Below are 23573 nucleotides of genomic sequence, written 5' to 3' on the forward strand. Positions count from 1 at the left end.
TAAATCACTACAGAAGTTTCTTACATATAAACATGTACCAGACTCTTACAAAGCTAAATACAGAGAGTTTAAAAGATTGCTCTCATTCCGGAGGCCTTAAGGCTAAACAGGTTCAGGATTTCAAAATATGAATGACTCCTTTTGAGGAAAGCAATTATTTGTATAATGCAATAATCAATGATATTATAAAATTCAAAATTAAAGCAGATAATCCTAATAATACAGATCAAGAGAATTAATAATTAAATAAAGCTTTGATTTTAAGATTCTGATGAAGGAATTGTCCAAAACCTTAATATATTTACCCTCAAATACTGACTGACCTGGTGTGAATTATTGTTTTTACTTGCAATATCCAAGTATTCATTGTTGACTCCTGTTGAGGTACAGACCCATTGAATTATACTAATTCAAAGAAGTGTTTAGTTGGTAAAAAATTTATTACCAACAAGTACGTAACAAATTATTGTCATCAGCAGAGACACAATAGCATAAAGGTAAACCATTTGGCCATCCTGTCATGACAGCTCTCGAAAGAGCAATCTCCCTGCTTCATCCTCATTGCACTGCAAGTTTAATTCCCTCAAGAGAAATTCAATTCCTTTTGGTAATCATTCATTATCTTAGCTTCCAGACCCTCACAAGTAGTGAATTCTAGTCATTACTACGCATTGAATGTAATAAAAATTCTTCATCACCATTCTCCTGCATCACGTGTCCAAAACTTAAAACTGTGCCACCTATTTCTTGTATCATCAACTAATGGGCAAAGTTTGTCTTTATCCAGTGTATCTTTTAACTCGTCACATTTTGTACACTTCTACCTGATTTCTCTTTGATCTCTTTTGCTCCAGGGAGAGTAACAGCAGCTTCTCAAAGCTAACAGTGCAGCTAAAATCCTAATCACAGCAATCATTCTGGAAAATCTCCTCTGCATTCCCTCACATCCTTCCTAAACTGGTAACTAGAAGTAGATGAAATACTCTAGTTGTGGCCTAAACAGCATTGTGTAAAGGTTCAGCATAACATCCCGATTTCTGTCTTCAAAAACAGCTGTGAGAAAAAGAATCTCGCAGATGATATACTAAGAGACAATGTAAGAGCTATCTATCAAGCAAACAAAAAAAACCTCACTACGTATCACTAAGATGTTCAATGAGGATACACTGGGTTGCCCCAGCTGAAAACAAACAAAAAAACAATTAAAATCTTAGGGCACTGTAATCTTATGAAGACCACAAGTGAAATGGTGTATGCAAGATTGGGATCTTGAACAGCAGACAAGTTTCAAAACAAATTCACGACTTTCACTGCTTGGAGTGAGGGAAATCGATTAGATTCTGAGGACGAGAAATTGATGCCATAGCTAAGTCACAATCTCACTGAATGGCACAGCAGACAATGGGCTGAAAGGCCTACTTCTACTCCTATATCTTGTGCTCTTGATGTAAATACTGCACACAGTGTTTTAGATGTAGTCTCAGCAATGACCTGTAACAAATGAAGCATAACAAGCTTACTACTCTAAGAAAGGGTTACTGAATCTGAAATGTTAACTCTGATTTCTCTCCACGGATGCTGCAAGACCTGTTGAGTTTATCCAACAACTTCTATTTTTGTTTCTGATTTGCAGGATCCAAAGTTATTTCAGTTTTTATTAAGCTTACTTTTATGTTCGATTCCTCTAGCAATAAAATACAGGATTCCAACAGCCACCTTAATGATTTACTAAGCTTGTACACTAACGTTTTTTGACTTATGTATTAGTAAACTTATATTCCTCTGTGAATGTTAAGGCAACACAGTCCTTCCCGCCAAAGTGAACAACTTCACATTTTCCCACAATACATTGCAATGCCAGAGTTTTGCCGACTCACTCTACTAAACTATATCATTCTTCAATCTTCTTTCGTCCTCTTCACAACATAATTTCCGACTTCTCTTTGTGTCGTCTACAAAATTAACTGGCATGCATTTGCTTCCCTAATCCAAGTCATTTATACAAATAAGTAGTTGAGGTCCAATTTATGCATACTCTTTTCTGCCAATCTTCCATCCTGCTTATATGTTACCTCTATACCAAGAAGTACTGCAATAGACTTTTATGTGGCACCTTATTAAATACTTTACAAATGTCCTGAGTGCATGGAGTTGTTTTATTACATTAATGGTGTGATACAGGGTTTGTCATAGTTAAAGGCAAAGGGAATAAAAGGATATGAGAAAGAGCCTGCATGCAGGATTGGAACAACTATTCACATAGGAAATAAACGAAGACAGGCTAATTAGGAAATTAACTAGCTATAAACAATTTCCCAAATCCCATTTAATCCAAGCAGGGCTTGGGGTCACACCCATTCTGAAATCTTCAAAATAAAGAATTGCTAACATCCTAATATCATTTAACTTATTTAATCTGTGATCTTAAAATCTAAATTGTGAATTACATAAATGTGTGATCTGATAGTTAACTGGCACAATGGTGAAAGTGATTTGCTTTTCATGGAATTAAATTAGTATAATGAATATATATCATAATTATCATGTTGTGTGCTAAATAAATTTGAATTTGTTCATTTTACTGCCCAGAGTCCATAGTCATAAATTCACTTTCAGATCTGTGGTTTATTTATTGCAGCTTATCCATGTTGGGTAAATACTAATATTGTCCATAATATCCCTCAACTAGTCGTATGTAACAGAAACAGACAGTGTTCCATTCCTGATCACTGACCAATTGGTTTGGCTTGAGATTGAGAGTATGAGGAGAACAGAAAATAACAGCATTGATGTTCTCCCACAGTGAAACAGCTTGCAGTTATAAGGTTTCTGGCACCAATGAAAGTTTATCTCATCATGAACTAAGAACTTTAAGAAACAAAACTGGGGAAAAAGGAGGGCAAGTTGTATGTCTGTTTTTAGTGAAGGGAAGAGGCAAATGACAGGTTGAAAAAAAAAAGAGATTTTCCTGCATTATTGAACTGTTCAATTAAAAATAACTCACCAATTGTTCCATGATCTTTGCACTTCTTGGATTTATAACAAGAGCCTCATCATAAAAGTGCTTGGCTCCTCTCAAATTGCCTCTCATCTCTTCTAGCCTCCCACGCATGAATATCACATCATGCGACATGGAGAAAAGACTTGCTGCTTCTTGGATGCAGAAGGAAGCGTCTTTGGTCCTTTGTAGTTCCAGAAAAAGTTCAGCTAGTTTTTAAAGGAAATGAACAGTATTGATTATTTAAATTCACAGAAAGCAAAATTTGCACTTCAACAGTAAAAAGATTTTTATCTGTAATGCTAATTGGGTTCCGATTTTACAGTGGTATGCTACATTAGTGAAATAACATTAGGTAGAAAATTCTCCATTTTTAGAATACATCATGCTGCACACACATCACACACAGATTCAGCATGACTTCAGCCCGGACTCTGGAGCACACAGGAAAGTTTGAGATGGACAGGAGGAGTATTTAAAGGAAGGGGATGTTTAGAAAAGGTGTTTGAAAGGAAAAATGACAAAGGACAGAGAAGCAATGACAATGTCAACAAAGTTGAGTGAGCAGGAGACTTGAACTCACAAAGTCTCCTGGGATAATAATGCCAACACTGCTGATTAGAGGTCAAGCTTACATTCTTCTATTATTCTTCTTTTTCTTTCCCTCTCTCCCCCACCCTATTCAAAACACTAACTCTTGCTGGATATAGTTTCAAGATTACAAACACCCTTGCAAGTAGAAGGGGACCAGCACTTATAAGAAAATAGCAATAACATTTATGTACTATAGGCAATTGTATGTTTAATTTTAATTATTTATCACTTATTTATGCACTGGACATATGTCGAAATAATGTTGACAACCTTGAGTGAAAACAATAAGTAGATACTTACTCAACTAGAGAACTTAAAAATCATGGAATGAATTGCAATTTCCAATCCAGAGAGATTTCATTTTAAATGGCTTCCTCTATTTTACAGAAAGCTCTTGAAACTGTTTAGCTGTGAGTTTAATCAATCTAATATTTTGGATGAGGTCCTGCTCATTTGTCATTCTAATATCTTCAGCTGGAAGCAAAGAATTAAATTGGCAGTAAATTAAGCAAAATATTAAGAAGAGTTGTCAAAGTCAATGAGAAATTCTTTGTAAATTTACGTTTTTGTCCTCACGTACTCTTAAGTTATGGCTGGCTGAGAAATTTAAAGTAGCTTGTGAACACAGACGGTTTCTAATCATAATATCAATTTTACTTAGGAGTTTATGGCACCACATTTTCTGCAAATGTTGCTGACTCATTGATGTTAAAACATTTCCGCCATGAAATGGAAGTATTGCAGGGGAGTAACAAGTTCCATTTAATGTCATTTACCTCACTTCCTATCAGGCATTATTCATAGAGTCATAGAGATGTACAGCACAGAAGCAGACCCTTTGGTCCAACTCTGCTATGCCGATCAGATATCCTAACCTAATCCAGTCTCATTTGCCAGCACTAGGTCTGTATCCCTGTAAACCCTGTACCCATCCAGATGCCTTTTAAATACTGTAATTATACCAGCCTCCATCACTTCCTCTAGCAGCTCAATTCCACACACACACATCAACCTCTGTGTGAAAAGATTGCCCCTTAAATCCGTTTTATATTTTTCCCCTCTCACCCTAAACCTATGCCCTCTAGTTCTGGATCCCCCAACCCAGGGAAACAACCTTGCCTATTTACCCTATCCATCCCCATGATTTTATTAATCTCCATAAGGTCGTACTTCAGCCTCTAGTGTTCCAGGGAAATCAGCCCCAACCTATTCCGCCTGTCCCTTTAGCTTTCAAAGTAACTTTCTTTCTCATTATCCAGTTCCATCTCAGCAGTGATGAGAATTATCCGTCCAATGCAGCAATATTATCAAATACAATGGTGTGAAGCAACTACAAGACGAAACTTCCTTAATTTGCAATAAAAACTGTACCATTGCCCATCTCTTTGAAGAGTGAATTCTTCTGTGACAAGGTTAAAAATCACACAACACCAGGTTATAGTCTAACAGGTTTATTTGGAAGCACTAGGTTTCAGAGCGCTGCTCCTTCATCAGGTGGTTAGGACAATATGTATTCCTCATACTCCAATCTTGTTTAGTTTGTCTGAGTGATGTGGCTGAGTTAATGCAGAAGTGAGTGAGTGCAAAGTCTCGAGAGCACTGGGAACAGGATTGAGATCAAGCCTAATTTCTTTTCACTTTGAACATTTAGAAGTATGCATTTAAAAAGAATCCACTAATATATAACTTTATGTCCTTTCTATGTGGCATACAAGTCATTCAATATCATGATTCCTTGAAATACAAGGAATCACCATGTTCTTCTCTTTTGAATTCATAATCTTTGCCAAACAGTGTACTTTGCGAGCAATCTGGCTGCTTACCAAATTTGGTCATTTATTCAGGCCACAGGAATCTGATTCTTGAAAATGGTTTGTTCTGCACCATTTGCATTTTTCAAGATGTTACATATTACTGCCGGTACCAAAGACAAAAATACTTCATATAGAATTTGTAAAGGGGAGAAGGAAATGGAATTTGAAATAGTTCTACAGCTGGGTATTTGTCTGAAGTTGTCACCTAACCCTCTCTAGTTCAGGTCTAGCAAACCAAATATTGTGAACCCTGGAATTTAATCAACTTTTCAGCAAAGAAAGTTGGAAGCAAGGTGTACAGATGCCAATGTTTCTGCAGATATCCCCCAACCCTGAAATTTCTTTCTCTTCTCTCATGAATAAGCTACATTTATTGGATGTAGCTCCATGAGTGCTGCAACTCACAACTACTTTGTCCAGGAAGTATATACTAAATACGTGACTGGGAAGGATGGCTTTAGTGGATATCAACATGCACATGCTATTTTCAAACACTGGCCATTGGTTAGAGCGCTGGCCAATTTGATCCCTGCCTTGCTGAAAGATGAGTCCAAAATTAGCATCCCTATAAGTACATGGGCTCAGGTAAACTGAATTAGTCCAGAACAGTGATTGTACCCAAAGCAATCCGAAACAGTATGGTTCAGTTATTCATTGTGCATTGCTTTAAACAAATCTCTGGCTTGAATATTTTTGGCTGAGTGTGAGTATGTTGAGTTTGGTGGAGTGATTTTCGCCATGATGCCAAACAGATTTTCTCATGTTATCTTATCAAACTCATTGCATTATTTATTGTTTGAATACTTGTGGTGAGAATCCAGACCGTCCTGCTATGCACCTTCATAGAGGAACTCATTGTTTAGTGAGGGGCCTCCATTAGACCAGTGTCCCCAAGACTGCACCATCTTTCAAAGCCTAAAGGAGGGGTGTCTGATAGATATTAAAAGAGCTAACTACAGAGATAGTGGATGCACTGAAAGCAATCTCTCAAGAATCCTTAGGTCCTGGAAAACTCCCAGAGGATTAGAAAATTGCCAAATATAACACCTTTACTTAAAAAGAGGAATTTAAGCGAAAAAAGCAGGGAACAATGGCCAGCTAGCTTCATGTGTGTTATTAGGAAAGTGTTAAGAGTCTATTTCAAAGGATGGCATAGCTCAGCATTCAGAAATACTAATACAATGAAGCAGGGTCAGTGTGGCTTCATAAAAGGGAAATAATGCCTGACAAATTTATTAGAGTTCATTGAGGAAGTATCAAGCAAGATAGCTAAAGGGGTAGCAGTGAATGCAACATATTTGGATTTTCACAAGGTCTTTGATGAGGTACCACACACATTAGGTGACTGAAGAAGAGCCAATGATGTTTGGAGTGGTATGCTCACACCAGTGAAGCTAACTAACAGGAGACAATTGGGATAAAGGGGGCATTTTCAGAATGGCAAATTGTCACTAATGGAATGCATCAGTGCTGTGGTGCAATTATTTACGATATATATTAATGACTTGGACGAAGAAAGTGACTGTACTATCGCCAAGTTTGCAGGTGACAGAAGAATGAGTGATCTTCCCAAGAACAAGCCCATCTTGTGCAGAGAAGAGAGTTCATCACACACTGACAGCTCTGCACATGGGCGAGGGAGGAACTGCCCAGGCCACTGGCAGTCAGAGGCACCTGCCAAAATCCCATGGGAGATGAGCCATTGGTCTCAGTAATGAAGGGCCTCATGCAGATTCAAAGGGAAGGGCAGCTTTGGTAGGAAGGCTTTCAGCAGTTATTGGCCCTCATTACTGAAATATAAATATAAAAGCTAGGAGCAGGAGTAGGCCATTCAGCTCTTCAAGCCTGCTCCCCTATCCAATCGTGGCTGATCATCCAACTCAGTACCCTGTTTTTGCTTTCTCCTCATTCCCTTTGAATCTTTGGCCCCAAAAAGCTTCATCAAACTACTCCTTGAAAACGTTCAATGTTTTCACCTCAGCGACTTTCTATAACAGAGAATTCCACAGGCTGGGTGAAAAAAAAATGTTATCCAGTTCTAAATGGCCTACCTCAGATTGCAAATCCTGCTTCTAGCACCTCAGTCATTGGGAACATCCATCCTGTCTTTGCCCTCTCTCGTCCTGTTAGAATTTTATATGTTTCAATGATATCATCCCTCATGGTTCTAAACTGCTGTGAGTACAGACTAACCAATCCAGTCTCTCTTCATACATCAGTCCAGCAATCCTGAGAATCAGTTTTATTGCAATCTGTTCATGGCCAAAACATCTTTCCTTAGATAAGGAGACCAATGCTACACTCAATACTCCAGGTACGGTCTCACTAAGGCACTGTACAATAGTAGCAAGACATTGTGGGCAGCACGGTGGCACAGTGGTTAGCACTGCTGCCTCACAGCGCCTGAGACCTGGGTTCAATTCCCGAATCAGGCGATTGACTGTAGGGAGTTTGCACATTCTCCCTGCGTCTGCGTGGGTTTCCGCCGGGTGCTCCGGTTTCCTCCCACAGTCCAAAAATGTGCAGGTTAGGTGAATTAGCCATGCTAAATTGCCCATAGCGTTAGGTGAATGTGTGAAATGTAGGGGAATGGGTCTGGGTGGGTTGTGCTTTGGCAGGTCGGTGTGGACTTGTTGGGCCGAAGGGCCTGTTTCTACACTGTAAGTAATCTAATCTAGTAATCTAATCTAATTCTCAGGATGGAGGCCTTCCTCACCACATACTGCACTTGCATGCAGCTGAGTGTACAAGCAAGCTCAGGACTTGTTGCACCTGTTTCCAAATCTGTCACCATTCAGATAATAATCTGCTTTGCTATTTTTATTACTAAAATGAATCCAATTATACTTCAGCTGCCATGCATTCCCTGAGTCATTCAGCTTGTCCAAATCACACTACAGCATTTCTGCATCCTCTTCATAGTCCACCATCCTGCAGCGAAGCTGGGATAATGCAGCCAGTCCACCATTTGCCTGTCCGTCATTGCTCAGATTCTGCAGCCGTGCAGCCAGTGTTGGACAGGTCGGCAGCTGCTGTGCAAAGCCAAGTCCAGTACCCTCAAGGTATGCTGGAGAGTTGGCCATACCTGCACTCCATCGCACTCAGCACTGAAAGCAGGATCAGAATGGGACAGGGAAGCTTCAGTCTAGTCCGGGTGTTCCCCCTACAAGGCCATTGAACTGTGCCACAAGGCACCCTGTCGGAGAATGAGACACATACAGGCTCTCAATTGTTTTCAGACAGGACGCTGTGCAAGTGGCCACCTCCACCTGCCTGCCTGTCTCTGACCCTTGGGAATTGCAGCCAAGAAGGGTCAACTTGCCTCTTGGCATGTCTAATCTGCCCAGACCCAAATGCCCCAGGGTCGCCCAACTAAACCTCCAGGGCCAATGGGCTCCACTGTGGACTGAGAAAATGAATGAAAGGCATAAAGTGATCTCAATCAGATCAGACTTGCTGAATTCTCACCCTATTTTACCATTTGTCTTACCCAAGCCCACTCAATTCAGAGCCTAGTAAGAATCAACTCTATGTAACATTGTTGAATAGTGAATATCACAAAGCATTACAGTGAGTTAATACTGAGCAGAGTGGCACGGTGACTCAGTGGTTAGCACTGCTCCTCACAGCGGCAGGGATCTAGGTTCGATTCTACCCTCAGGTAACTGTGGTGTTTGCACCTTCTCCAGTGTTTCCGGGTGCTCTGGTTTCCTTCTACAGTCCAGATATGTATATGTTAGGTGGATTGGCCATGTTAAATTGCCCCATAGTGTCCAGGGATGTGTAGGTTAGATGGGTTAGCCACAGTAAATGCAGGGTTACAGGAATAGGGTGGACCTGGGTGGGATGCTCTTGAACAGTGGTATGGACGGATTGGGCTGAATGGCTTGCTTCCACACCATAGGGATTCTAAGATACTTGATAGACAAATTCAAAACTGAGTTACTGTCTATCAGATGCGTGTGTTGTATAAACATGCTATTACAATGGAAACTGTAATGGAATTAATCTCAGTTCCAGAAACTCCAGTCCATCCATATTTCATCCACCTACGTCTATTCCTTTACCTTAGGTCTTGCTCATTCATTCCTCATGTCCTCAGCAATCTCTAATGTTTCCCATTCTCCGGTGTACTAATGTCAAAACTCTTGCCCTTCAATACAAAGGGTAACTGAGACATCTGCTATGAATGGTCATGGGATTGACATCCCATTCACATTGACTTCAGATTGGTTCATCTGGAGTTTGTAACCGAAGACAGAGGAACCTTGATTATCTGGCATTTGACTAACTGAATTTCGGATTATCCAACCACGGTCACAAGGTGTTGGTGCTTGGTAAACTGTTATCCGGGGTTCAATTATCCAGCATTTGATTAACCAAATGATAAAACCCCCGCCTGTGTAGTTCAGATAATCAAGGTTCCTCTATATTCTGAGAGATGTGTGAATTTTAGTGTCACTGGCTCAGATGAACCCGAAAATAAAATCCTTGGAATGCTGCTCCGGTCCGCCATCTGCTGTGTGTCCATGGTCAGTGCAGTATGATTTGAAAAGCATGGAAGCACATATATCCCAGGGAAAATGTTTCTGTCCATTGACTAGGAGCAGTTTTAATCAATTACATAAGGTGTGGCGGCAGGGGGGGGGGGGGAACATTGCACCACTACTGAGGAAGAAACATTGAGAAAGTGGATGAGGGTTCAATTGATTGTCCAACCAGATGAGTCAAAGTTTTTCTGAAGCGCAAGTGTCCATATAAATGCAGAGTTGACAGGGAGTTTTCAAATTCCTAGTGCACCGATATCCAAATTTTGTCTTTTATTACAAACCTCTCCAAGGCCTGTCAACAGTGAAGTTGTGATCCAGGCCACAGAAACAACAAGAAGTTTACACTGGGAGTTAGTCACCTGCCCTGTGTGAGGGTGGGGGGAGGGATTATCCATTTTGCCCAGCCACAGAAGAGTTCATGCTGGGCAAGACTGTTCACCAAACCGTGTGGGGGAAGGGATGCATTTGTTCATCTGTCCTCTTTGCTCAACAGCTTGTTCACACTGATAAGACACCATTTAAATGCTGTTAACTGTGAGAAGACTTTTAGAGGCATTCTTCTGAGGAGGAGTCATACCAGGCTTGAAACATTAACTTTGCCAGCACGTGCTGGCAAAACCTGCTGAGTTTCTCCAGCATTTTGTGCTTGTGTTTTAGAAGGTGATGTTACTATCCTAATAATTACAAGCCATGCCTTTGTAACTTTAGTTATCTCATGCCCTTTGGGTACATGTTAGCTGGCACTCCAGACTGGAGGTCATGATTTCTAATTCTACAACTTTCTCTCCACTTTTTATCTATGCACTGCCAAAATTCACAAAAGATCCTTAGGTAGCACCTGCCACAGCCATGACCACTACCATCTAGAAGGACAAGGGCAGCAAATACATGGGAGCGTCACCATGTGTTGAGTTGCCTTCTAGGTTATTCACCATCCCGGACTTGGGAATATACTGCTGTTCCTTGAAAATCCTGGGGTTCTCTCACTTGTGGGTCAATCTACAGAACATGAATTGCAATAATCCAAGAAGGCAGCTCACCACCACCTTTTCAAGGGCAACTACGGTTGACCAACAAATGGGAGAATGTGAGGACTGCAAATGCTGGAGGTCAGAGTAAAGACTGTGGTACTGGAAAAGCACACAGGTCAGGCAGCAACTGTGGAGCAGGAGAATCGACGTCTCAAGCATAAGCCCTTCATCAGGAACGAGACTTGTGGGCCAATGGGGCTGGGAGATAAATGGGATGGGGGTGGGGCTGGGGGAAAGTTAGCTGACATGAAGGTGGTGGATGAAGGTGATAGGTCGAAGAGGAGGGTGGAGTGAATAGGTGGGAAGGAAGATGGTCAGAGCTAGAGGGCAGTGCCAAGTTGGAAGGTTGGATCAGGGATAAGATGGGGGGGGGGGAGCTGGACTGTCCATCTTCTGCAGCCACTATTCCTCACCTTTTCCTCCGCTAAATCCATGACTGTATCAGCACCACCTCATACTCCCACGAGGAGGTTGAACAGTTCATCAACTTAACTAACACGTTCCATCCTGACCTTAAGTCCACCTGGACCATTTCAGACACTTCCCTCCCCTTCCTGGACCTCTCCATCTCTATTAATGGTAACCGATTCAACACAGACATCCACTGCAACCCACTGACCCCCACAGTTACCTGGTAAAAACAAGGACTGCAGATGCTGGAAACCAGATTCTAGATTAGAGTGGTGTTGGAACAGCACAGCAGGTCAGGCAGCATCCGAGGAGCAGGAAAATCGACGTTTCAGGCAAAAGCCCATCATCAGGAACAGAGGCAGAGTGCCTGCAGGTTGGAGAGATAAATGAGAGGAGGGTGGGGGTGGGGAGAAAGTAGCATAGAGTACAATGGGTGACTGGGGGTGGGGATGGAGGTGATAGGTCAGGGAGGAGGGTGGAGTGGATAGGTGGAAAGGAAGATAGGCAGGTAGCACAGGTCCTGAGGATGGTGCTGAGCTGGGATGAGGGGGTGGTAAGGGAAAGAAGAAAACTGGTGAAGTCCACATTGATGCCATGGGGTTGAAGTGTTCTGAGGCAGAAGACGAGGTGTTCTTCCTCCAGGCGTCGGGTGGTGAGGTAGCGGCAGTGAAGGAGGCCCAGGACCTCCATGTCCTCGGCAGAGTGGGAGGGTGAGTTGAAGTGTTGGGCGACGGGGCAGTGTGATTGATTGGTGTGGGGGTCCTGTAGATGTTCCCTAAAGCACTCTGCTGGGAGGTGTCCAGTCTCCCCAATGTAGAGGAGACCGCAACAGGAGCAACGGATACAATAAATGATATTAGTGGATGTGCAGGTAAAGCTTTGATGGGCCTTTGGGGCCTTGGATGGAGGTGAGGGAGGAGGTGTGGGCGCAGGTTTTGCAATTCCTGCGGTGGCAGGGGAAGGTGCCAGGATTGGAGGGTGGGTTGTTGGGGGGCGTGGACCTGACCAGGTAGTCACGGAGGGAACGGTCTTTGCAGAAGGCGGAAAGGGATGGGGAGGGAAATATATCCCTGATGGTGGGGTCTTTTTGGAGGTGGCAGAAATGTCATCGGACGATTTGGTTTATGTGAAGGTTGGTAGGGTAGAAAGTGAACACCAGAGAGGTTCTGTCCTTGTTATGGTTGGAGGGGTGGGATCTGAGGGCGGAGGAGTGGGATGTGGACGAGATGTTGGAGGGCATCTTTAACAAAGTGGTGGGAAGGGAAATTGCGGTCTCTAAAGAAGGAGGCCATCTGGTGTGTTCTGTGGTGGAACTGGTCCTCCTGGGAGCAGATACAGTGGAGGCGGAGGAATTGGGAATACGGGATGGCATTTTTGCAGGAGGTAGGGTGGGAAGAGGTGTAAACCAGGTAGCTGTGGGAGTCGGTGGGTTTGTAAAAAATGTCGGTGTCATCTCGGTCGCCATTAATGGAGATGGAGAGGTCCAGGAAGGGGAGGGAGGTGTCAGAGATGGTCCAGGTAAATTTAAGGTCAGGTTGGAATGTGTTGGTGTAATTGATGAATTGCTCAACCTCCTCGCGGGAGCACAAGGTTGCGCCAATGCAGTCATCAATGTAGCGGAGGAAGAGGTGGGGAGTGGTACCGGTGTAATTACGGAAGATGGGCTGTTCTATGCAGTCAACAAAGAGACAGGCATAGCTGGGGCCAATACGGGTGCCCATGGCTACCCCTTTGGTCTGGAGGAAGTGGGAGGATTCGACGGAGAAATTGTTAAGAGTGAGGACCAGTTCGGCCAAACGAATGAGAATGTCGGTGGAAGGGTACTGTTGGGGACGTCGGGAGAGGAAAAAACGGAGGGCTTGGAGGCCCTGGTCATGGCTGATGGAGGTGTAGAGGGATTAGATATCCATGGTGAAGATGAGGCACTGGGGGCCAGGGAAACAGAAATCTTGGAGGAGGTGGAGGGCCTAGGTGGTGTCTCGCACGTATGTGGGGAGTTCCTGGACTAGGGGGGATAGGATAGTATTGAAGTAGGTAGCGATGAGTTCAGTGGGGCAGGAGCAGGCTGAGACAATGGGTCGGCCAGGGTGGTCAGGCTTGTGGATCTTGGGGAAGGGGGTAGAACCGGGCAGTGCAGGGCTCCTGGACTATGAGGCTGGAAGCTGTGGGTGGGAGATCTCCTGAGGTGATGAGGTTCTGTATGGTCTGGTAGATGATGGTTTGGTGATGGGGGGGTGGGGTCATGGTAGAGGGGGCAGTAGGAGGAGGTGTCTTCGACTTGGCGTCTGGCTTCAGTGGTATGGAAGTCAGTGTGGCAGACTACCACTGCACCCCCTTTATCTGCTGGCTTGATGGTGAGGTCAGGATTGGAGCAGAGGGAGTGGAGGGCTGTGCATTGTAAGGGTGAGAAGTTGGAGTGGGGGAGAGGGATAGACAGGTTGAGGCAGTTAATGTCTCAGCAGTAGTTGGAAATGAAGAGCTCGAGGGCGGGTAATAGGTCAGCACGGGGTATCCAGGTGGATGCAGTGTGTTGGAGGCGAGTTATGGGGTCCTCGGAAGGTGGACGGGAGTCCTGATTGTGAAAGTAAGCTCGGAGGCGGAGGAAGAAGTGTTCTAAGTCACACCGTGTATTAAATTCATTGATGCAGGGGCAGAGGGGGATGAAAGTGGGTCCTTTGCTGAGGACTGATCATTCGTCCTCAATGAGGGGGAGGTCTGGGGGGATGGTGAAAACTCGGCAGGGCTGTGAGCTGGGACCTGGCGTAGGTGTGGAGCTGGGAGTGGGGGCGGAGCCTGTAACTGGAGTGGGTATGGTGGCGGGGGGGATGGGGGTAGAATCATGAGCAGGGGTGGTGTTTCCCTTAGGGTTCTGGGGGGCAGGGATGGTGACAGTGGGATCTCCAGGGGGCGTGTCAGCAGAATGCAGGTGAGTGGCGTTGGTGGGGACGGAAGTGGTGGCAAACACAGCGGTGGGGGGGGGGGAGGGGTTCGGAAGTCACGGAGCGTGTGACATCAGTGATGATGTGAGGGGTGGAAGTGATGTCACATGTGGTGCATGAGGAATTGTGAGGGTCAGAAATGACTGTGGAAGCGGCCATGATGGGGGCGGAAGTGACATCATCGATCACCGTGGGGATGGTAGCTGCACCAGCCACATTGCTAATGGTGTCGAGTAGTTCAGAGGCCGGGGGAATCTTCTGGAATGTTTGAAGAGCGCTGGTTATGGAGGTGGGTACTTCCATAGCTAGCTGGACTACACCTCCTCCCACCCTACCTCCTGTAAAATCGCTATCCCTTATTCCTACCTCCTCCACCTCATCTGCTCCCAAGAGGGCCAATTCCACCACAGAACTTGTGAGATGGCTTCCTTCTTCAAAGACTGCAATTTCCCCTCCCACATGGTTGATGATGCTCTCCAGCGCATCTCATTCACTTCTTGCACCTCTGCCCTCAAACCCCACCCCTCCAACCGCAACAAAGACAGAGCCCCCTGGTCCTCACCTTCCACCCCACCAATCTCCGGATACACTGCATCATCCTCCACCATTTCTGCCACCTACAAAACAGATCCCACCACCTGGAATATATTTCCCTCCACACCACAACCTGCGTTCTGTAAAAAAACATTCCCTCCGCGACTCTGTTAGGCCCACGCCGCCCACCAACCAACCCTCCCTTCCCAGCGCCTTCCCCTACCACTGTAATTGCAAAACCTGTGCCCACACCTCCCCACTTACCTCCGTCCAAGGCCCCAAAGAAACCTTCTATATCTGTCTGAGATTTATCTGCACTACCACACACATCATCTACTGTGTCTGCTCCTCTACATTGGGGAGACAGGACACCTATGGTAGAACATTTCAGAGACACATGCACGAAACAACCTTATTGCCCTGTGGCCGAATATCAACTCCCCCTCCCACTTGACCAAGGACATGCATGTCCTTGGACTTCTCCATTGCCAAACCCTTACCACCTAACACCTGGAGGAAGAACACCTCATCTTCTGCCTTTGGACCCTCCAACCACGTGGGATCAACGTGGATTTCACCAGTTTCTTCACTTGCTCTCCTCCAACCTTATCCCAGATCCAACCTTGCAACTCAGCATCACCCTCTTGACCTGTCCATCTTCCTTCCCACCTATCTGCTCCACCTTCCTCTCCAACCGATCACCTTCATCTATCGCATTCTCAGCTACCAGCGGCACGGTGGCACAGTGGTTAGCATTGCTGCCTCACAGCACCAGAGACCTGGGTTCAATTCCCGACTCAGGCAACTGACTGTGTGGAGTTTGCACATTCTCCCAGTGTCTGCGTGGGTTTCCTCCAGGTGGTCCGGTTTCCTGTGCGGGTCAGGTGAATTGGCCATGCTAAATTGCCCGTAGTGTTAAGTAAAGGGGTAAATGTAGGGGAATGGGTGGGTTGCGCTTCGGTGGGCCGGTGTGGACTTGTTGTGCTGAAGGGCCTGTTTCCACACTGTAATCTAATCTAATCTAATCATACCCCCAGTCCCAACCCCCTCCCATTTATCACTCAGCCCTCTTGGTCAACAAGACTCTTTCCTAATGAAGGGCTCATGCTCGAAATATCGATTCTCTTGCTCCTTGGATGCTGCCTGACTGGCAGTGCTTTTCCAGCATCACACTTTCAACTCGGCTAACAAATGGCCAATATATAAAGGTTACTTTAAGATGAATGTTGTTAACAGTTTTAAAAACCCCATATAGTTCACTAGTGTCTGCAGGCAAGGAAGTCTGTCCTCCTTACCTGACCTGGCCTGTGCATGACTCCAAACCACATTGCAATGTGGATGATTCTTCATTGCCCTCTGAAATGGGCAACCAAGCCATCTGGTTCAAGGCAACTAGGAATGAGCAATAATACCAGTCTTGCCAGTAATGTTCATTTAGCAAGCATGAATAAAGACAAAAAACTACACATTCAAAAGCCCAACTGGCTAGTATTTGGTCCTGTATTCTGGTCAGCAGTGCTGTCACCTCCACATTTGATGCCCTGTCCCCATTAAAAAACAAAATTACTCTCTCTCTCACCTTCGTTGTTCCTCTGGTATAGCCCTCCTCTCTGCTTTTTAAAGTTCACGGATTGCCGGTGTGTAATATGATTGCCAACTGGTTTAGCCATTCACTGTCAGTTCTGACTTGACTACCTAATATACTGCATTCACCTGTAAAAACTGTTCAATATTCCAGGATCATATTGAACTGTAAACATAACTTGTCACTAAGCTGTTCTTGCAAACTACCATTCCATTTCTGACTTTATATTCCTTACCAAAGTCCTCGAACATGCTACCACTTCCCAAATATGTTTCTTCTAGACCTACATTCAGATTCCTGAAGAAGGGCTTATGCCCCAAAACGTCGAATCTCCTGCTCCTTGGATGCTGCCTGACCTGCTGCGCTTTTCCAGCAACACATTTTCAGCTCTGATCTCCAGCATCTGCAGTCCTCACTTTCTCCCCTACGTTCAGATTTCCAAACCTGACAGTATCCTAACAGATTTTATAAAAATCATAGACAACTTCCTTTGTAAACTAAACCTTCTAATTCTTCCCATCTGGGCCGCAGCCTCAGATGTAGATGACTACATCATTCTCCTCCATAGTCTCTCCAGTTGGTAGACTGGGAGGGGGGGGTGGGAATAATACTTGCCATTCTTATCCATTCATAGCTAGTGAATCACCCGCAATAACTTTGCTACCCACCCCTGCACTGTTCCCTCAAAGAGCTACTATTCTTGAACTCTTCTCTCTCATCTACATGCTCCTCCTGGGCAATATCATCTATATCAGTTTCCATATGACACTGCACTATATTATCACCACCTCTCTTGCATTTGGAAAACAATCAACAAGGGAATCATAATCGTCAGGTTCTAACTAATCAATCAATTAATAATCAAAACTCCTAATCTTGCTGAGTTTGTTGAATGTTTCGGGATGAGTTAATAGAAAAATGAAAATAGAAGAATACATGAAGCACTCAGAGTGGCACAGCAGTTCCTCTTATAAATGGTTAGATTATGCCAGTTTCTGTTTTCAGATTAAAACCCATCTTAAAATGTAGTTTATAGGAATGCAAAACAAAATCATTCAGGAAAATGATTGCTTATCCTTGATCCATCAGGTTTTCCAAGACTTACTTTAATATCTAAACAGTTTACAGTTGAAGGTTTTCATAGCCACTAACAGTTATCAAAGATGATAAACCAAACTGACAAAACTGTCAAACATCTGCAGAGGAGATGCTCTTAACTACCCTCACTCTAAGTTTGTTCATTTTGCTAACTCTTTTATATCAACTCAAAAACAGACACACTGGAAATTAGACATGGCAAGAAAGAACTTGAATCATAGGTGTTATTGCAATTATGACTCAGATGCAGAAAGGATGATCTACAATATTTTGCTTTTTATATCAATCTACTAATGAGACAAGTTACTAAGGTTCCAAGACAGTAAAAACACAAATGACAACTCCTTTGTTGGAATATAATGTAATCCATATTGTTAAATATTGTACTATTGATAGCTTGTTAACTTCAACAATCTCTAAAGTGCTTTCCAGTCAATAAAGTACCATTGCAATGTAGAAAGCTATAATAATCAGTACTTTCCAAACATGTGCTACACCAAACAAAACTTCTACACACATACCTGCTTGCAGCCATATCTGCTCCAGAATAATGGTCAGTTGCTTGGGGGCATGTTTCACAGCAGTGCTCTGTGCAGATATTTCAGACATGGCCAGTTCCATTCGGGAAGCAGCAATTGATGGGACACGCAGAGAACCTGAAGGAAAAATTAGGAATTTTGTTTAGAGTATTTATTTTTAAAGAGCAGCAAAGAATTTGAAATGCAACAACCTCCCTCACCTAAACTACAGAATTGAGGTGCAGAGAGATCTATATATTCTAATACATGAGTTACAAAAAAAATTAGTACAGAAGTCCAGCTAATAATTAAAGCAGGTAATGAAATGTTATCCTTTATTATGAAAAGAGTCAATCGTAAAAATAAAAATGTTATATAGGGTATTGGAAATACCACATCTTTAATACTCTGGGCAGATTTGGTCTCCTTATTTAAGGAATGGTGTAATGTATTGGATGTATTTTGGAGGTGGTTTACTAGATTCATACATGGATAAGCAGGTTGTTTTATGAGGAAAGGTTGAACAGATTAGGCTTGTTTTCGCTGGAGTCCAGAAGAATGTGGGTTGATTTAATTTAAATACATAAAAATATTAAGTTGTCTTGACAAGGTAGATGTGGAAATGATGTTTCCCTCTTGTGGGAGAGTTCAGAAATAAGGGGTTTTTAAAATTAGGGGGTTGCTTTTAAGGTAGAGATGAGAGTTCTTTTTCCTCAGAGGGTTGTGAAATTTTGGAACTTTTCACATTGGAAGGATCAAGAGGCAAGGTTATTGAATATGGTTAAGGCAGAACTAGACTGATTCTGTCACCTAACAAAAAAATCTAATGTTATTAGGGAGTAGATGGCAATGTAGAATTCAAAACACAGCATCTTGTTGAATACTGGAGCAGTGGTACGGGGGTCACATAACCTATATTTGCTCCTAGTTTGTGAATTTGGATAACTTCCTCTGACATTAAACTTATTCTTCTGACTAAATTGTTCAGCATTCTATTTGCTTCATTAATTGTTGCTTTAGTGATTGGACATATTGCAGATTGAATTAATTTAAATCCTTAAAAGGTCTACTATATTCTTAGAGATAAAATCACTTAGAGATTCTCTCACTTCAGAAATTGTAATTGACAGAGCTTCAGGAGCAAGTTGTAATGTACTTCACATGCTAATAACTATTCACAGGATTTAAGTTCTAATCATTCCCTTTGTGATTAAAATATTTTTAGATCTCTACCCTGTGGCACTAATTCACTAATCTGCAGGGAAACCTTTCATTATCTGGCCTTGATAATTTTGAAAATTTCTATTAAATCTAATCTTACATTTTTTGTTCTAAAGATGACTGATCAACTTTAAAAGAACAATTAAACTTTTCATCCGTGTAACACCCTAGTTATGATGTGTACAGCTTTTTCCATTGTTCCAGTACCTTGTCTATAAAGAACTGCCCAAAACAATATATGTACAGATGAATCATCACTGTTTTTGTTTTTAATATTTTCATAATATCAAATGCACTGTTTTATCTTATTTATGTCAAGGACCTACTAGAGAATAATGCTCTTGGATGTTACAGTCAGGAGAAAGTCACTCTTCCAGAACTACTTATATAATGTTCTTATGTAATTCCTATTATTCATGACCAGTTACCATTAGTTCCAGTAAATTACCGCAAAAATATCCAAACAATAACTCTTTGACTATGTTTGGTGAATTCACATACATGCAATGGCCTGGGGGATTTTGTTTCCAAGGCAGACATACAGAGCCAGGATATCTCCCAGCCTCGGGAAAAAAAATGCCCCAAATGGTGGGATAGAATAAAGCACACTGAATCTAGCTTGGAGACTGTCAAAAGGGGCTGCCAACCATTGAGGTGAGCTGTTAAAAAGGCCCACCTCAGTTCTCTCCAAGCTGGTCCAGTATTTTGACCCAGTAACACTGAAAGCACGGCAATATAATTCCCATTCAGGATGGTGTGATCGGAATGAATTTGCTATTGTTGTTCCTGGTGCCAGGTCAATGCTGGATGGTCTATCCAGTTTCACTCCATTTTTTTAAAAAAGGATGTTTTAGCAGTTTTATACTAGGCCATTTCAGAAAGCTGTTCAGAGTCAACCACATTACAGTGGGTCAAGTCACACGACTGAATTTCTCCACTAACCGACATTAGTGAACCAGATTTTTTTTCTGTTAACTATCAGTTGATAATGGTTTCATGGTCATTGTTAAACTATTTTAATTCCAGATCTTTTTAAAATTTCAAAGTCCCCCACAGTGAAATTTGAATCTGGGTCCCCTGTATTACTCAAATCTCTGGATTACTAGCCCAGCAACAATATCACTATGCCACCACTGTAATACAGGAGTGGAAGTAGGGCCATTCAGCCCATCGAGTCCACTCTGCCATTCAATCATGGCTGATGGGCATTTCAACTCCACTTACCCGCATTCTCCCCGGAGCTCTTAATTCCTTGCGAGATTAAGAATTTATCAATCTCTGCCTTGAAGACAGTTAATGAATTCCACAGGCCCAACACACTCTAGCTGAAGAAAATGTCTCCTCATTTCCATTCTAAATTGACCCCCTCTAATTCTAAGGCTGTGCCCATGGGTCCTAGTCTCCATGCCTAACGGGACGAAATTCCTAGCATCCACCCTCCCTAAGCCATGCATTATCTTGTAAGTTTCTATTAGATCTCCCCTCAAAACTTCTAAACTTTAATGAACACAATCCCAGGATTTTCAGCCATTCATCATATGTTAGATCTACCATTCCAAGGATGATCCTGGATCTCCGCTGGACATGTTCCAGTGCCAGTATGTCCTTCCTGAGGTGAGGGGCCCAGAATTGGACATAGCATTCTAAATGGGGCCTAATTAGAGTTTTATAAAGTCTCAATAGCACATCGCTGCTTTTATATTCTAACCCTCAAGATAAATGGCAACATTACATTTGCTTTCTTAACCACAAATTCAACCTGCAAGTCAATCTTTAAAGAATCAGGGACTAGCACTCCCAGACCCCTTTGTACTTTGGCTTTATGAATTTTCTCACCATTTAGAAAATAATCCATGGCTGTATTCTTTTTTCCAAAGTGCAACATTTGCTCACATTGAATTTCATCAGCCATTTCTTGGACCACTCTCCTAAACTGTCCACATCTTTCTGCAGCTTCCCCAACTCCTCAGAACTACCTGCCCCTCCGCCTAACTTCGGTATACTTCACCAAAATGCCCCCAATCCCCTCATCCAGATCATTAATATATGAAGTAAACAGCTGCGGCCCCAACACTGAACCCTGCAGGACACCATTCGTCAGTAGCTGTCGATCCAAAAAGGGACCTTTTATTTCAACTCTCTGCCTTTTGTCAGACAACCAATCCTCAATCCATGCCAATAACTCACCTCGAACACCATGGGTCTTGCCTTACTCAGCACCTTATCAAAGGCCTTTTGGAAGTCTAGATAGATAATATCCACTAGGTTTCCCTGGTCTAACCTACTTGTTACTTCTTCAAAGAATTCTAACAGGTTTGTCAGGCATGCCCTCCCCTTACTAAATCCATGGTGACTTGTTCTAATCTGACACTGTACTTCCAAGAATTTAGAAATCTCATCCTTAACAATGGATTTTAGAATTTTACCTATAACCAAGGTTAGGCAAATCGCTCTATAATTTTCCATCTTTTGTCTTGATCCTTTCTTGAACAAGGGGTTTAAAACAGTGACTTTCCCTGACTTCAGTGATATTTGAAATATAATAACTAATGCCTCTGCTATTTCTTCAGCCACCTCCCTCAGAACTCTTGGATGTAGCCCATCCAGGCCAGGAGATTTATCAATTTTTACACCTTTTAGCTTTTCTACCACTTGGTCTTTTGCAGTGGCTGTGTTACTCAACTCTTCCCCTTGCCTCTACTTAATTGTTGGGATATTACTCATGTCTTCCACTGTGAAGACTGACACAAAGTACTTACTGAGTTCTTCAGCTATTTCCTTATCTCCCATCACTAGCCTTCCTGTACCAATTTGGCCCAATTTCTACTTTTGCCTCATTTGTTTCTTATGTATTGAAAGAAACTTCTACTATCATTTCTAATATTGCTTGCTAGCCTACCTTCATATTTGGTCCTCTCCTTCCTTATTTCTCTCTTTGTTATCCTCTGTTTGTTTTTGTAGTATTCCCAGCCTTCTGATTTCCCAGTGTTTTTGGCCACTTTATAGGCTCTCTCATTTTTTTATGATACATTTCCTGACTTCCTTTGTCAACCATGGCTGTCTAAGCACCACCCCCAACTTCAGATAATCTTTCTTTTCTTTGGGATGAACCTCTGTACTGTGTCCTCAATTGCACCCAGAAACTCCTGCCATTATTGCTCTACTGTCTTCCCCACTAGGCTCTGCTTCCAGTTAATTTTCATCAGTTCCTCTCTCATGCCTTAGTAATTACCTTTATTTAACTGTAACACCATTACATCCGATTTTGCCTCCTCTCTTTCAAACTGCAGACTGAACTCTACCATATTATGATCGCTGCCTCCGAATTGTTCCCTTACTTTAAGATCTTTTATAAATCTGGCTCATTACATAGCATTAGGTCCAGAATAGCCTGCTCCCTTGTGGGCTTCATCACAAGCTGTTCCAAAAAGCCATCCTGTAAGCATTCCATGAATTCCCTTTCTTTTGATCCACTGGCAACCTTATCCACCCACTGCAATTGCATATTAAAGACCCCATGATCATCATGACCTTGCCTTTCTGATATGCCCTATCTATTTTCCCGGTACATCTTGCGCCCCTAATCCTGACCACTGTTAGGAGGTCTGTACATAATGCTCATTATGGTTTTTTCGCGTTTGTGGTTCCCCAACTCCACCCACACAGACTCCACATCATCTGACCCTGTGCCATTCAGTGCCATAGATCTAATTTCATTCTTAACTAACAAGGCAACCCCCCCACCACCAACCCCCCCCCCCCTTTTTTCCTCACCTCCCTGTCTTTTCGAAAAGTTGTAAATTCTTGGATGTTTAACTGCCAGTCCTGAGCCCCCTGCAACCACGTCTGTGATGCCTACCGCATCCTAATCATTCACGATGATTTGTGCTTTTAATTCATCTACTTTGTTAAGAATACTACAAGCATTCAGGTAAAGCACCTTAATACTAATTTTCTTATCCTCATGATTTACATCATCTCCAGTAATGTGTCCTAAGTTATCCTTCCTTTTTGCTTCATTCCTAGTCTGCCTTGAACTTAAACCCTGCACACATGCTAACTTGCTGCTTATCTTTCTACTTGACTCCATATTCCCTGTTGCTTTCCTTTTCCCTTCCTCTGACTCACAAGTTTTAAGTCCTACTGACCATCCTATTTATCCTTTTTGCCAGAACACTGGATCCAGATCGGTTCAGGTGGAGACGATCCCATCTGTATAGATCGCCCCGGTTCCAAAACTGATGCCAATGTCCCATGAAATGGAATCCCTCTTTCCCACA

At 42.9% G+C, this 23573-nt stretch overlaps 1 protein-coding gene across 3 annotated transcripts in view; it reads right to left on the reverse strand.

The window, feature by feature from the left end:
* LOC132819708 (tetratricopeptide repeat protein 7A-like) overlaps window positions 1-23573 on the reverse strand; it is a 373105-nt gene that overhangs the window by 91871 nt on the left and 257661 nt on the right. For all 3 annotated transcript variants that reach the window (XR_009645113.1, XM_060831372.1, XM_060831373.1), the window contains 2 exons: window positions 18076-18210; window positions 3005-3207 (listed from right to left, as the gene is read on the reverse strand). Coding sequence is in view for 2 of the 3 variants with exons in the window: in XM_060831372.1 (XP_060687355.1) it covers window positions 3005-3207; window positions 18076-18210 (338 nt within the window). In the remaining variant the exon portion in view is untranslated. The remainder of the gene's footprint in view (window positions 1-3004; window positions 3208-18075; window positions 18211-23573) is intronic.

The sequence above is a fragment of the Hemiscyllium ocellatum genome, chromosome 10 (genome assembly GCF_020745735.1).
Source record: "Hemiscyllium ocellatum isolate sHemOce1 chromosome 10, sHemOce1.pat.X.cur, whole genome shotgun sequence".
In the NCBI taxonomy this organism is placed as follows: domain Eukaryota; kingdom Metazoa; phylum Chordata; class Chondrichthyes; order Orectolobiformes; family Hemiscylliidae; genus Hemiscyllium; species Hemiscyllium ocellatum.